The sequence below is a fragment of the Sprattus sprattus genome (assembly GCF_963457725.1).
Source record: "Sprattus sprattus genome assembly, chromosome: 18".
Taxonomy (NCBI): Eukaryota; Metazoa; Chordata; class Actinopteri; order Clupeiformes; family Clupeidae; genus Sprattus; species Sprattus sprattus.
In genome coordinates this window covers 12,449,893-12,463,884 of record NC_137916.1, presented here as the reverse complement: position 1 = coordinate 12,463,884, position 13,992 = coordinate 12,449,893, and the positions used below count along the sequence as shown (strand labels likewise).

The following is a 13,992-nucleotide window of genomic DNA, read 5'->3' as shown; positions in this document are numbered from 1 at the left end:
TACCGATTTCGCAAGTTTGGCCACTTGCAAAGAAATGTGTGATCTAGAAAAAATTCAGAAAACTGCATTTTATAACATTTGATGCAAAAAATAAGTATTTGAACCCCCAAGCAAACAGCAAGAATGCTGCCTCACAATGATCTGTTATGTGCCCAAGAAGCACACAGATTAGTCCTCATTAGGTCTAACAAGGTACACCTGATCTCAACTGGTGACGTTTATAAAAGAAACCTGTCCAAAGAATCATACTTCACACCTTCAACCTCACCACCATGGGCAAGACCAAAAAGTTGTCCAAGGATGTCAGAGATAAGATTGTAGACCTGCACAAGGCTGGAATGGGCTACAAAACCATTGGCAAGCAGCTTGGTGAGAAGCAGACAACTATTGGTGCGATTATTCGTAAATGGAAGCAACACCAAACAAATGTTAATCTCTCTAGGTCTGGGGCTCCGTGCAAGATATCCCCTTGTGCGGTATCAGTGATCATTCGAAAGGTGCAGAAGAATAACCCCAGAACTACACAGGGGGAGCTTGTAAATGATCTCAAGGCATCTGGGTCCACAGTCACCAAGAAAACCATTGGCAACACACACTCAATTTTTTTGAAGTACTGCAGCACTCGCAAGGTCCCCCTGCTCAAGGAAGCGCATGTACAGGGCCATCTGAAGTTTGCCATTGCACACTTGAATGATTCTAATGAGGATTGGGAGACAGAATGTGGTCAGATGAAACCAAAATCAAGCTCTTTGGCATCAACTCGACCTGCCGTGTTTGACAGGGGGGGGGAATGCTGAATATGACCCCAAGAGTACATCATACCCACCATCAAGCATGGAGGTGGAAACATTATGCTTTGGGGCTGTTTCTCTGCCAAGGGTTCAGGACGACTCCACTGCATCAAGGGGACTATGGATGGGGCCATGTAAAGTGGAATACTGGGCTTGAACCTCATTCCCTCCCATTGAAAACGCAACCTTAAAGATTTGGAGAGGATCTGCAAAGAGGAGTGGACCAAAATCCCTCCTGAGATGTGTAAACCTGGTGACCAACTACAAGAAACGTCTGACGTCTGTGCTTGCCAACAAGGGTTATTCCACCAAGTACTAAGTCATTTTTGCTATGGTTCAAATACTTATTTTTTGCATCAAATGCAAATAAAGTCATAAATGTTATAAAATGCATTTTTCTGGATTTTTTTGTTGATATTCTGTTTCTCACTGTTAATATACACCTACCATTACAATTATAGATCACACAATTCTCTGCAAGTGGCCAAACTTGTGAAATCGCCAGGGGTTCAAATACTTATTTTCCCCACTATAGGGCCAAGAAGAAAGGCCTGTTTTTAAAAACCATGACAGTGCAGTTTCAACAGGTGCAGGCTGTCGGGGACAGCCAAATATTAATGAAGGGGTCTCTGAATAGGGATGCAGACTAATCGGTAGGTTTTGTCCTTGACAAGTTGTAAACAGGTTCTTAGAAACATACACAAGGACACACAACTGCTCTCACAAGCCACCATTGTCTTGGCAATAAGTGAACAGAATTTTCTGATTAGCTCAACTTTGATAAGTGTTTAGTTTTCAATTGGAAAAGCATAGTGATGGAAATTGTAGTATTAAAAGTAAGTGCACTCATTTTTGACAGATGCTCCATGGAGCACCACTCAAATTATCTGGAGGGTCTGCAAGATTGAACAGTTCATCGCATTCGGTCGTCTGCCTCTCATTGAAGTAGCAACTTTAAGATTTGAAGAAATTAGTTTGCTATATCAATACAAAAACTCCTTAATGTCTCTAGAGACCATAAAAGGCAATGTGGAAAAATATCATGGATGTAATACAGAGGTTAGGTGAACATGGAGCAGTTTTGCAAGAACAGGTGCCATGTACGTCATGTGGCAGTCCTTTACGGTGCCAGTGTGGTTAGTACGTAATTTCCTGTTTATTCATCTCTGGAAAATCTGTCTGTCAATTCATTTTAATTCAATTGGCTTTAATGGCGTGACTGTACAATAGCACTTACACATCTTGTGTTTGTAACCCCCCCCCCCCCCCCCGCATTGTGTTACATCCTGGTATGAAATGTGCTGTACAAATAAGGTTTGATTTGATTCGATTTTATTTGATGTAAGGCCAGGCAGAGAGGCCTATGTGCAGAGATGGAGGTCAGGTCAAACAGAGAGGCCTGTTTTATCAAAACCATGACAATTCAGTTCGCACAGGTGCAGGCTTTCAGAGACAGACAAATATTATCAAAGGTTTTATGCATAGGGGATACCGAATTAATCAAAGGGCCGGCAGAAGTTCCCAAAACAATAGAAAAACCCTGGAAACATAACCGGGATTGTTGAAAACACTGAAGAGGACATAGTTGCTCATTACACATGTGTTTATCTTTCCTTCACATGACCATATGCTATTGAAATTAATTTGAGGATGGTACCTGTAGGATGTTTTCCTATGTTAAGATGAACATGGATTGACTCATTGGTGTGAAAGGCCTCCGTTAACAAGTGGACAGGCTGAACATCTGGAAAACAGTATACAAACTCTAGAAGTGATAAATTGGCATTCCGGGGGCCCCACTAGGCCCCTTAAGAAACACAATCCTAATGAGGGGATAACACTCACAATAAGCCCATAAAAAGTTATATAATATTAGATAGATAATTGTGATTGGTCTTGGCAAACAGCCATACTGAAAGAGCCACGAAGAAACACAAGAGAGTGGGAGGAACTAGGTTCCTTTAAAAAGTCTGACCCTACATTCATACATTGAGATCGAGCTAATCCATGGTGGACCATCTCCTTTTTGTGGCGTAATGAATGACTACAATACACCACAGATCAACACATTAGGCCTTTTGACAATTGATTGTGTAATTGTAAAAGAGTGGCTGGATTTCGCCGCGACATACCAAAACTAGTTGCCTATAAAACCATACCTCAAAAGGTGTCAAATTGTTGCATAGTGTTACTCTGATTTGAAGAAATTGTTTCGGAACAACAGCAACTACCCTCCGTGACATTAGGTGGCAGAAACGTGCAACGCTAAAGGACGGCTAAACGAAATTCAAGATGGCGGAGTGTTGAGAGAAGATGAACTTCGACAACTGACATTTTGCTTAATTAATATTGATGTTTACAGAGGTTTAGGTTGACCTGCTTGCATTTCAACTTACGTGGAGGGTTATTTCGTAGTATTTTATGCGGTCTGTGATTTGTATGTTTGGCTGTGCCGATTGTTGCTAGCCTGCTACTTAGACGCTTTGTGTACTGCTTCCGAAGATTGCTAACTAACGTGTTAGCAGGTTAGCGCAGCACAAATTTATCCGCCAAACTTATAATTTGTCTTCAGACAAAACATTCAAGGATTTCTCAACTGTATCAGTTTTGCGGTTTAAGTTGGGCCCAAAGATCTATTCAGCCGTTTAAGGTCAGCTTAATGTTGAACAGAGGGATCAGGGTGGGTCTTTCGAAATAGCCAAACCCGACTTGTATGGCTTTTGTGGTATGCTTTGACTAGACCAAAAAGTCGTTGCATCGTGTTTTACTAACATAGCCTGGCGTTCATTTGGCGGAAAAAAACTTGACAAGGAAAATTGGTGCTGATATGGATGACAAACGTAAAAACAAGACAACCCGTCGAGGCAGCAGCAGTGAATCCAGCGGCAACAGCCCCGCATCACCTGCAAGCCCATCGCATGGAGATGGTAAAGCAGCAGGGGCCAACGCATTCGCCAACGATGGTAGCTTCATGGAATTATTCAAGAAGAAGATGGAAGCGGAGCAAAGGAAAGGGGAATCGGAGCAAGCCAGCTGCTCCGAAAGTACTGCTGATCAAGGACAGTCGACTGTGGAAAAGAGGACGAGTAGCGTGGCCAGCTTTGTAAGGGGTTTGGCAGTTGCTCTAGCCAGAGAAAACATGTTCATGTTTGCAGGTCTGATAACGTAGCTCAGTCTAGTCTGCAATAAAAACAGCATATCCAAATTACCCATTTCTCATGCAGCTGGTAGGTCTATATTCTGAACCTCCTTATCGTACAGCCCAGTGCATACACTAAAGGCTTTTAGGCCTGCCAAATCTTATACGTTCCAGATGAAGATGACCTATTGTCCCCCAAGTATCTGACAGTGTTAGCCACAATCCCATGTAAGGGTAACTGCCCCTCTGGTTCCTAATGATCAACTAGCATTACTGCAGACACATCAGGCGTGTCTCCCTGCTGGGGTGGGCTGAAGACAATTGTTCACTGTCGATGCTCTGTAGTCTCCATCAGTGGCACTCCTCCTGCAATGGCTCGTATAACGGTTTCAGTCTTCTCCCCTAACCCAGGTGGGGAAGCGGAGAGGGGGAGCCAAATTGACCCTAAAGACCGGCGTGGTTGCAAAGAAGCAGAAATCGGACCCAGAGGTATGTATTGACCTTTCACTAGCATGTGTCACAATGTTGGCCTATACTATGTGTGAATAAGGGATCACCTCATGAAGACTACAGATGTCTCCTTGGAATGGCAGAAGATTTGATCAGTGGACCAAAAATAATTGAGCCTCTCATTGATGATTGATCACTATTTCCTTGCTGTATTTTTGCAGTATGAGGGCAAAGGGGACGCCTGGACTTCGTACATGGCTGAGGTGAAAAAGTACAAAGCTCACCAGTGTGGAGACGATGACAAAACCAGGCCCCTGGTGAAATGAAAGACTGGGGTTTGCGCTGAAACACACCAACTGCTGCTGCATTGGAGTGAGCCTGCCACCAGACCTGCGCCCATACTGCCAAGATTCAGAGCAGCTCAGCTCAGCTGTTTAACTTCCTCACAATTAAAGTTTTTTTCTTTTGTTTATTTGTTTTCTTTTTCTTTTCCCAGAGAGTTGTCTCGATTGTGGTTTTTAGCTTTTACATGGTGTGTGGCAAACACAGTTTGTGCATTTTGTTTTTTTGAACACAATGTTTAGCTTAACGTTAGCTTGAAATTTTTTTGCAACGTTTGCTGGACAGGGTTATGCCTTGTAGATATTCCATACCCCCCTGTTGGTATTTGATGTCATTTGAATCTAAGGTTTCAAAAAATATGCTAATTAAAATGCTAAGCATTTAGCATGTGGGTTTGTGTGTTGTGTCTGTTGGTTTCATTCATACCACTGTCAGTGAGGCATTGATGTTTCTCTTGGTCTTCTCCACGGCTTGTCGGTACTTCTAATAGAAGAGATAAAGAGAACTTAGGAGTAAATGTAATAAATTAAAGCAACAATTTGATCATTTTTGAGGTATGGTTTTATAGGAAACTAGTTTTGGTACCATCCTCAAATTCCTTTTGATATTATATGGCCAGGTGAAGGACAAATGAACACTGGTGTCTTTCCAGCTAGCCATTCAGGATATGCTCAATGTTGTTCTGTGTTCCAGGCTGGAAGACCCTTCATAAATGGAAGCAAAGCTTTAACAGCGTGACATTACCAGCTATACTGCCAATAGACAACAGGAAGTGTGTTGGCAAGCTTATATCAGTGCCAACTGTTTTGTTGATGGTGTTGGCAAGATTTTTGCATGCCTTTTTGGTAGTTAGCTTGCTAGTTCTGGAACAAAACTACTTATTGCTGCTTTAATGCAGTTGGCTTGGTTTTATAGTGTGTCCTGTAAAGTCTGGCTCTGAACTTTTGTAAAGTTTTATAGACGGGTGGAGGCTTGAGTTACAAACCATAATTGTAACACATGATTGACCTACACCTCTGAATACAAAATCAGTCAGGGCCTAGCAGTCATGAATAGCAATGGAGCGTTGGTCCCATTATAGCATTGCATGACAATATGTTGAACACATAGGAAAACTGGCACGAGCACTACCAACAGTATTCACTGTAGTGTTGGGTATGATACTCAAACCTACAGAATACAATAACACTGTTCTGCTTCAGTAGACATTTTGCAGACAGAATGGTGCCTTTATTGCAGTTAGTCTGTTTTGCTAAAGATAGTCTCCTGCCAGCTGAACTGGTAAACTCCTGTTGCTAATCTAGAAGAGCATGTAAGGTTCTAACAACACCAAGGTCATTGGTTTGGTACTCAGGAAGCACACATGATTACTTTCATCTCTCCCCACTGCCTCCAGCAGGACAGACAATTGGAACTAAAGGTGGTCGTACTGATCGAAGGTTCACACATGCAGATTGGCCTTTTCCCTGTGACTGCATGATTTCATGCCTCTCAAACACTTTGAGGTTAAAAAATGTCTTATCACAGGATTATGGATCTTTCAGGTTGGAGCACTTAGAATCTCTGAGGTTTTGCTATATATTTAATGGCCTGAAGACTATTTGAACCAGTGTAATGAAATTACACTTTTTTTTTTTGTCTCTGTCATGTATTTGTCATTTACGGTTGCAACTCTCCTCTTTCTTAGCTAGAGTCCATGATATTGCCTTTACATGTGTATTCAGCCATGCACAATCGGAAACTATTCAATGAAGAGCCAATCACAATGAAGGAAACTGCAGTCAAAATTCAGGAAATCCACAGCAAATTAGAGTACAGGAAACCGTCAGCCATCCAAAAGGCATAAAACATCCAGCTATGTAACCTGTATTTCCATTCAATCTGTATTACCTGTATCATATCAGGTACACAGTGAAATGCAGATAAGAGTATCTTAAAAAAAGAAACTGCATACCTGTCAAGCATTAGGTTACATCTGAAAAGCATACTACACTCCCCCTAAATCATACTCGACTCCTAATATGATGAGCATACCCAGTTACTACAAGTATATGTGTATCAAGACAAAATACTAGAAAAGTATTCTTCACAAACCATACACTTACCGGTTGCCCAAGTAAATACAATGGACGGTGTGTACAGATACATCATTAAATATAGAGAAACCCTCACTATTTCACCTTATGAGTTCAGGGGGACATTCATAGTTCAGCTACAACATTCACTTGGATGAAATGTACTCACACACATGGTTGTCAAAATGCATCGGCTCAGTTATATTATAATACCATCTTAAGTTCCGTTCTTTCAGCAACGATAACCCACAATAACCCCAGGAAGTAAAAGGAAACGAGGAAGTAAAATACGTTTTTTGTATCAAATGAAAGGTTTTTACAACAAACAGCCCTGTAAATCGACTGGGTTATATAAAACCCTTTTTTATGGAACGAGTTTTTGTTGCATTTGTCGTAATTATCGGGAAAATAGTTGAAAGCGTGTTTGAAAGCTATTGTAGCCTAATTGTCAGTATAAAGTCTGAGTCTGACTACTTGCTAGATCATTGTTTATAATAGTATTGTGTTATCTGTGCATTGTATTAACTTGTTTTAAAACAAGGTGAGATATATTAAATTACTTTTAAACGTACAGGATACTTGTAGCTGAAAACTATATTAAAAATAATGTATTTGATCAGTGCACTGGCATTATAAGAGCAAAACAGGATTACAATGCATATAGTATACATATTTGGTACTGTTTAGAAGTTACCTTGAAATGGTTATAAGATACCATTGACTAGGCAGGCCTATGTATAAGATTGAAAAAAACCTAAACTTTAATAACCAGGACTACATCATGAAAGCACAGGTTTTACTTCACTTTAAATCATATCTTCTGCAGACATGAACCCTCTCAAACTGTCTATATTTGTATTGGTGCTATTTGTATTAACAGTGTAGGCTTATATTTTTTATATTCTCCTATTTTGGATTCAGTATAGGTCATGTATGTAGTCAAATTATGCCTAATTATACCTATTATGAAGTCTCTGTTGAAATTCAAGAGGAAATTATGGATTAATAGTGGTTCCATGTCTTCTATTGACCAGCCTCAGATTATATACCTGATGTGTGGTGGTTAAATCAATCTTAGTGTTATTTTCTTTTTGAGTATGTATACTCTTCACTAACTGTTGTATATCACCCCTATTACATCTCCAAATTGTTCTAAGTAGCTTCACACTACGTCTTTGACCTTTTGGTCTTTCATAGGGCCAATAAATAGCTGGGAAAATTGGATGTAACACTTTCTTTTACTAGAGAGAATAAATTGCAGTGCTATCCTATTGCAAGTGAGGAACTGTTTTTTTCCCTCTAAACTTTTTATGTTCAGTGTTCTTGAAAGGTGTAACATTAAGTACATTACGCTCCCCTCTGCCATACAGTTTAGATAGATGGATACTTTATTAATCCCGAGGGAAATTTAGGTCATCCAGTAGCTTATACACAAATTCCCTCCTCCTCCCCTTATGAGTGGCGTTATAAAGCTGAATGGCCCTGATGACAAAGGACTTCCTCAGCCTGTCCGATGAGCATGACATCGACAGGAGTCTGCCACTGAATATGCTCCTCTGTCTGTTGAGAGTACTGTGTAGTGGTTGGTGGACATTGTCCAAGATGGTCAGCAACCTACTCAGGGTCCTTCTCTCCGACACTGTGGTGAGGCAGTCCAGTTCAGTGCCAACAACAGCTACCGCCTTCCTCACCAGCCTGTCCAGTCGCCCTGCATCCCTCTTCTTTATGCTGCCACCCTAGCACACCACAGCATAAAAAAGGTCGCTGGCAACAACAGGCTGGTAAAACATGCGCAGGAGTTTGTTGCAGACATTGAAGGACCTCAAGCTCCACAGGAAGTAGAGCCAGCTCTGACCCTTCTTGTAGATTGCATCAGCGTCTAAGTGGTGTTTAGCTGCAGGTGGTTGTGCCTGCACCACTGCATAAAGTTGTCCACCAGGCTCCTGTACTCACCCTCCTGTCCATCCCTGATACATCCCACAACAGCAGAGTCATCAGAGAACTTCTGGATGTGGCATGACTCTGTGTTGTAGGTGAAGTCCGATGTGTACAGGATTAACAGGAGCGGTGAGAGCACAGTCCCCTGCCGAGTGCCGGTGCTGCACAGCACAGTCTCATAAACTGTGGCCTCTCCGTCAGGTAGTCAGTGATCCAGGATACCAGGTGGACGTTCACACCCGTCTGCACCAGCTTGTCACTCTCAGTCGGAGGGGCTGGATGGTGTTAAAAGCACTGGATATATCAAAGAACATGATTCTCACAGCACCTTTCCCCTTGTCCACATCTTTACACACCTCACAATCTTTAGTTTCATCAGCAAAGTGTGATATGTGTCATATGGCCCTGCCATTAAAGATGCATTTTCGCCTGTTTGTAGGCCTATGTTTAAAGTATTCTGGAGCATTCAGGGACGCAATTCACATCTTCATCACACATTTTATTTAATGTTTGGAGTGTCCTGAACATATTCCATCCCACTTTTATTGAGACACAATCTTTAGTTTCTTCAGCAAAGTGTGATATGTGTCATATGGCCCTGCCATTAAAAATAGTGCATTTTCACCTGTCTGATCGCCTATGTTTAAAGTATTCTGGAGCATTCAGGGACGCAATTCACATCTACCTCACACATTTTATTTAATGTTTGGAGTGTTCTGAACATATTCCACCCCACTTTCATTGAGACACAATCTTTAGTTTCTTCAGCAAAGTGTGATATGTGTCATATGGCCCTACCATTAAAGATAGTGCATTTTCGCCTGTTTGTAGGCCTATGTTTAAAGTATTCTGGAGCATTCAGGGACGCAATTCACATCTACCTCACACATTTTATTTAATGTTTGGAGTGTCCTGAACATATTCCACCCCACTTTTATTGAGACACAATCTTTAGTTTCTTCAGCAAAGTGTGATATGTGTCATATGGCTCTGCCATTAAAGATAGTGCATTTTTGCCTGTCTGATCGCCTATGTTCAAAGTATTCTGGAGCATTCAGAGACGCAATTCACATCTACTTCACACATTTTATTTAATGTTTGGAGTGTCCTGAACATATTCCACCCCACTTTTATTGAGACACAATCTTTAGTTTCTTCAGCAAAGTGTGATATGTGTCATATGGCCCTGCCATTAAAGATAGTGCATTTTCGCCTGTCTGATCGCCTATGTTTAAAGTATTCTGGAGCATTCAGGGACGCAATTCACATCTACCTCACACATTTTATTTAATGTTTGGAGTGTCCTGAACATATTCCACCCCACTTTCATAGAGTCACAATCTCTAGTTTAATCAGCATAGTGTGATATGTGTCATATGGTCCTGCAATTAAAAATACTGCATTTTCGCCTGTGTGTAGGCCTATGTTTAAAGTATTCTGGAGCATTCAATGACGCAATTCACATCTTCATCACACATTTTATTTAATGTTTGGAGTGTCCTGAACATATTTCACCCCCCTTTCATTGAGACACAATCTTTAGTTTCATCAGCATAGTGTGATATGTGTCATATGGTCCTGCAATTAAAAATACTGCATTTTCGCCTGTCTGATCTCCTATATTTAAATTATTCTGGAGCATTCAATGACGCAATTCACATCTTCATCACACATTTTATTTAATGTTTGGAGTGTCCTGAACATATTCCACCCCCCTTTCATTGAGACACAATCTTTAGTTTCATCAGCATAGTGTGATATGTGTCATATGGTCCTGCAATTAAAAATACTGCATTTTCGCCTGTGTGTAGGCCTATGTTTAAAGTATTCTGGAGCATTCAATGACGCAATTCACATCTTCATCACACATTTTATTTAATGTTTGGAGTGTCCTGAACATATTTCACCCCCCTTTCATTGAGACACAATCTCTAGTTTCATCAGCATAGTGTGATATGTGTCATATGGTCCTGCAATTAAAAATACTGCATTTTCGCCTGTGTGTAGGCCTATGTTTAAAGTATTCTGGAGCATTCAGGGACGCAATTCACATCTACCTCACACATTTTATTTAATGTTTGGAGTGTCCTGAACATATTCCACCCCACTTTTATTGAGACACAATCTTTAGTTTCTTCAGCAAAGTGTGATATGTGTCATATGGCTCTGCCATTAAAGATAGTGCATTTTTGCCTGTCTGATCGCCTATGTTCAAAGTATTCTGGAGCATTCAGGGACGCAATTCACATCTACCTCACACATTTTATTTAATGTTTGGAGTGTCCTGAACATATTCCACCCCACTTTTATTGAGACACAATCTTTAGTTTCTTCAGCAAAGTGTGATATGTGTCATATGGCTCTGCCATTAAAGATAGTGCATTTTTGCCTGTCTGATCGCCTATGTTCAAAGTATTCTGGAGCATTCAGGGACGCAATTCACATCTACCTCACACATTTTATTTAATGTTTGGAGTGTCCTGAACATATTCCACCCCACTTTCATAGAGACACAATCTCTAGTTTAATCAGCATAGTGTGATATGTGTCATATGGTCCTGCAATTAAAAATACTGCATTTTCGCCTGTGTGTAGGCCTATGTTTAAAGTATTCTGGAGCATTCAATGACGCAATTCACATCTTCATCACACATTTTATTTAATGTTTGGAGTGTCCTGAACATATTTCACCCCCCTTTCATTGAGACACAATCTCTAGTTTCATCAGCATAGTGTGATATGTGTCATATGGTCCTGCAATTAAAAATACTGCATTTTCGCCTGTGTGTAGGCCTATGTTTAAAGTATTCTGGAGCATTCAATGACGCAATTCACATCTTCATCACACATTTTATTTAATGTTTGGAGTGTCCTGAACATATTCCACCCCCCTTTCATTGAGACACAATCTTTAGTTTCATCAGCATAGTGTGATATGTGTCATATGGTCCTGCAATTAAAAATACTGCATTTTCGCCTGTGTGTAGGCCTATGTTTAAAGTATTCTGGAGCATTCAATGACGCAATTCACATCTTCATCACACATTTTATTTAATGTTTGGAGTGTCCTGAACATATTCCACCCCCCTTTCATTGAGACACAATCTTTAGTTTCATCAGCATAGTGTGATATGTGTCATATGGTCCTGCAATTAAAAATACTGCATTTTTGCCTGTGTGTAGGCCTATGTTTAAAGTATTCTGGAGCATTCAATGACGCAATTCACATCTTCATCACACATTTTATTTAATGTTTGGAGTGTCCTGAACATATTCCACCCCCCTTTCATTGAGACACAATCTTTAGTTTCATCAGCATAGTGTGATATGTGTCATATGGTCCTGCAATTAAAAATACTGCATTTTCGCCTGCCTGATCACCTATATTTAAATTATTCTGGAGCATTCAATGACGCAATTCACATCTTCATCACACATTTTATTTAATGTTTGTAGTGTCCTGAACATATTTCACCCCCCTTTCATTGAGACACAATCTTTAGTTTCATCAGCATAGTGTGATATGTGTCATATGGTCCTGCAATTAAAAATACTGCATTTCCGCCTGTGTGTAGGCCTATGTTTAAAGTATTCTGGAGCATTCAATGACGCAATTCACATCTTCATCACACATTTTATTTAATGTTTGGAGTGTCCTGAACATATTCCACCCCCCTTTCATTGAGACACAATCTTTAGTTTCATCAGCATAGTGTGATATGTGTCATATGGTCCTGCAATTAAAAATACTGCATTTCCGCCTGTGTGTAGGCCTATGTTTAAAGTATTCTGGAGCATTCAATGACGCAATTCACATCTTCATCACACATTTTATTTAATGTTTGGAGTGTCCTGAACATATTTCACCCCCCTTTCATTGAGACACAATCTCTAGTTTCATCAGCATAGTGTGATATGTGTCATATGGTCCTGCAATTAAAAATACTGCATTTCCGCCTGTGTGTAGGACTATGTTTAAAGTATTCTGGAGCATTCAATGACGCAATTCACATCTTCATCACACATTTTATTTAATGTTTGGAGTGTCCTGAACATATTCCACCCCCCTTTCATTGAGACACAATCTTTAGTTTCTTCAGCATAGTGTGACATGTGTCACATGGCAATACCCTGGCATTGGAGATAATCCTTTTTCACCTGTGTGATCTGTGTGTCAAGTGTTCTTTCACAGTGAATGACCAGAATAGTTACTGTTAAACATATTTTACCCTTTCTTTACAGTGTACTGAACATGTTCAACCAACTTTAATGGAGGTATAATCCTTTTATCAGCAGATTGTGGTGTGTTTTACTGTTTCTTACTATAATAATAGCAAAATGTCCTGTTTAGTCAGTGTTCCTTATATTTAAACAAGAAAATCATAATTTTTTAACATCAGTGAATCGTTTTTAACCAATTTTGATGTTCCTATGAAATTAATATTTCTGACAGTTAAAGAAACACGGGGCTAAAAAGGCGCTTTTATTTTGAAAAATCGTAACCGGAAGTTGCCGGAGCTCATTTGACTATAGTTGCTCACAGAACGCTGCTCCTTAAACGTCCCGCCAAGGCATTTAAACCAACATTAAACACCACCCATCTTTGCTTCATTGGCTGACCTAGCCAGCCAATTAAAACATGACCTCATCTGACTCCAACCAAATCTAAAGGTGTCCCTGGCACCTTATACCACACCCATTTTCTAGGTATAACCCCCTCAACATCATATTGTGTGTGTGTGTGTGTGTCTAATCCCTGAAATGTATTATCTTAAATTACTTCTTAATCATTAAATAATTCCTACAATAGTATTGCCTTGAATAAAGCTTGGGTCCGTGTCTTAAATCCATATCCAGAACAATGTTCTTTCTTTTGCCTAGATGACTTTAAAATAGCCTGCCAATCAAATATCAGCCCTCCCTTCCCTGCTCCTAAAACATGTGTTGATTGACAGATTGTTTATTTTTATTTTGCGTCTCATTTAGAGAGGCAGGACTGTGTACGAAGGCCGAATTTTTTGAACGCACAGCAACAGGACCGTGAGGAGCAAGAAGTGGGGAATGGGAGCTGAAATGCGGGCCTCACTTTTAAGACCATAAGATGTATGAGAATGCTAGTTTCACCTTCATCTTCCTGAGTGCAATGTCATGATAAAAGGATGACGAAGAAAGCCTCACTGAAAGCTATTAGAGATAATGCACAACAAAAAATATGGCAAACACACCACCACAACCTTTTCTCAAAAGAATTTATCAT

The 13,992-nt window shown here is 40.2% G+C and overlaps 1 protein-coding gene across 1 annotated transcript; it reads left to right on the top strand.

The window, feature by feature from the left end:
- Positions 1-3,077: 3,077 nt before the first annotated feature.
- trir (telomerase RNA component interacting RNase) lies at positions 3,078-5,044 on the top strand. Its single transcript, XM_080856976.1, has 3 exons — positions 3,078-3,894; positions 4,342-4,419; positions 4,602-5,044. Exons 1-3 carry the CDS (start codon positions 3,619-3,621, stop codon positions 4,704-4,706), a joined length of 459 nt encoding a protein of 152 aa, XP_080713102.1. The 5' UTR covers positions 3,078-3,618; the 3' UTR covers positions 4,707-5,044.
- The last annotated feature ends 8,948 nt before the right edge of the window (positions 5,045-13,992 follow it).

Bases quoted from the DNA above. Each gene is read 5' to 3' on its own strand.
- trir (XM_080856976.1), top strand. From the start codon at position 3,619: ATGGATGACAAACGTAAAAACAAGACAACCCGTCGAGGCAGCAGCAGT. The intron at 3,895-4,341 runs GTAAGGGGTTTG...CCCCTAACCCAG, and splicing joins CGAGTAGCGTGGCCAGCTTT to GTGGGGAAGCGGAGAGGGGG. The intron at 4,420-4,601 runs GTATGTATTGAC...GTATTTTTGCAG, and splicing joins AGCAGAAATCGGACCCAGAG to TATGAGGGCAAAGGGGACGC.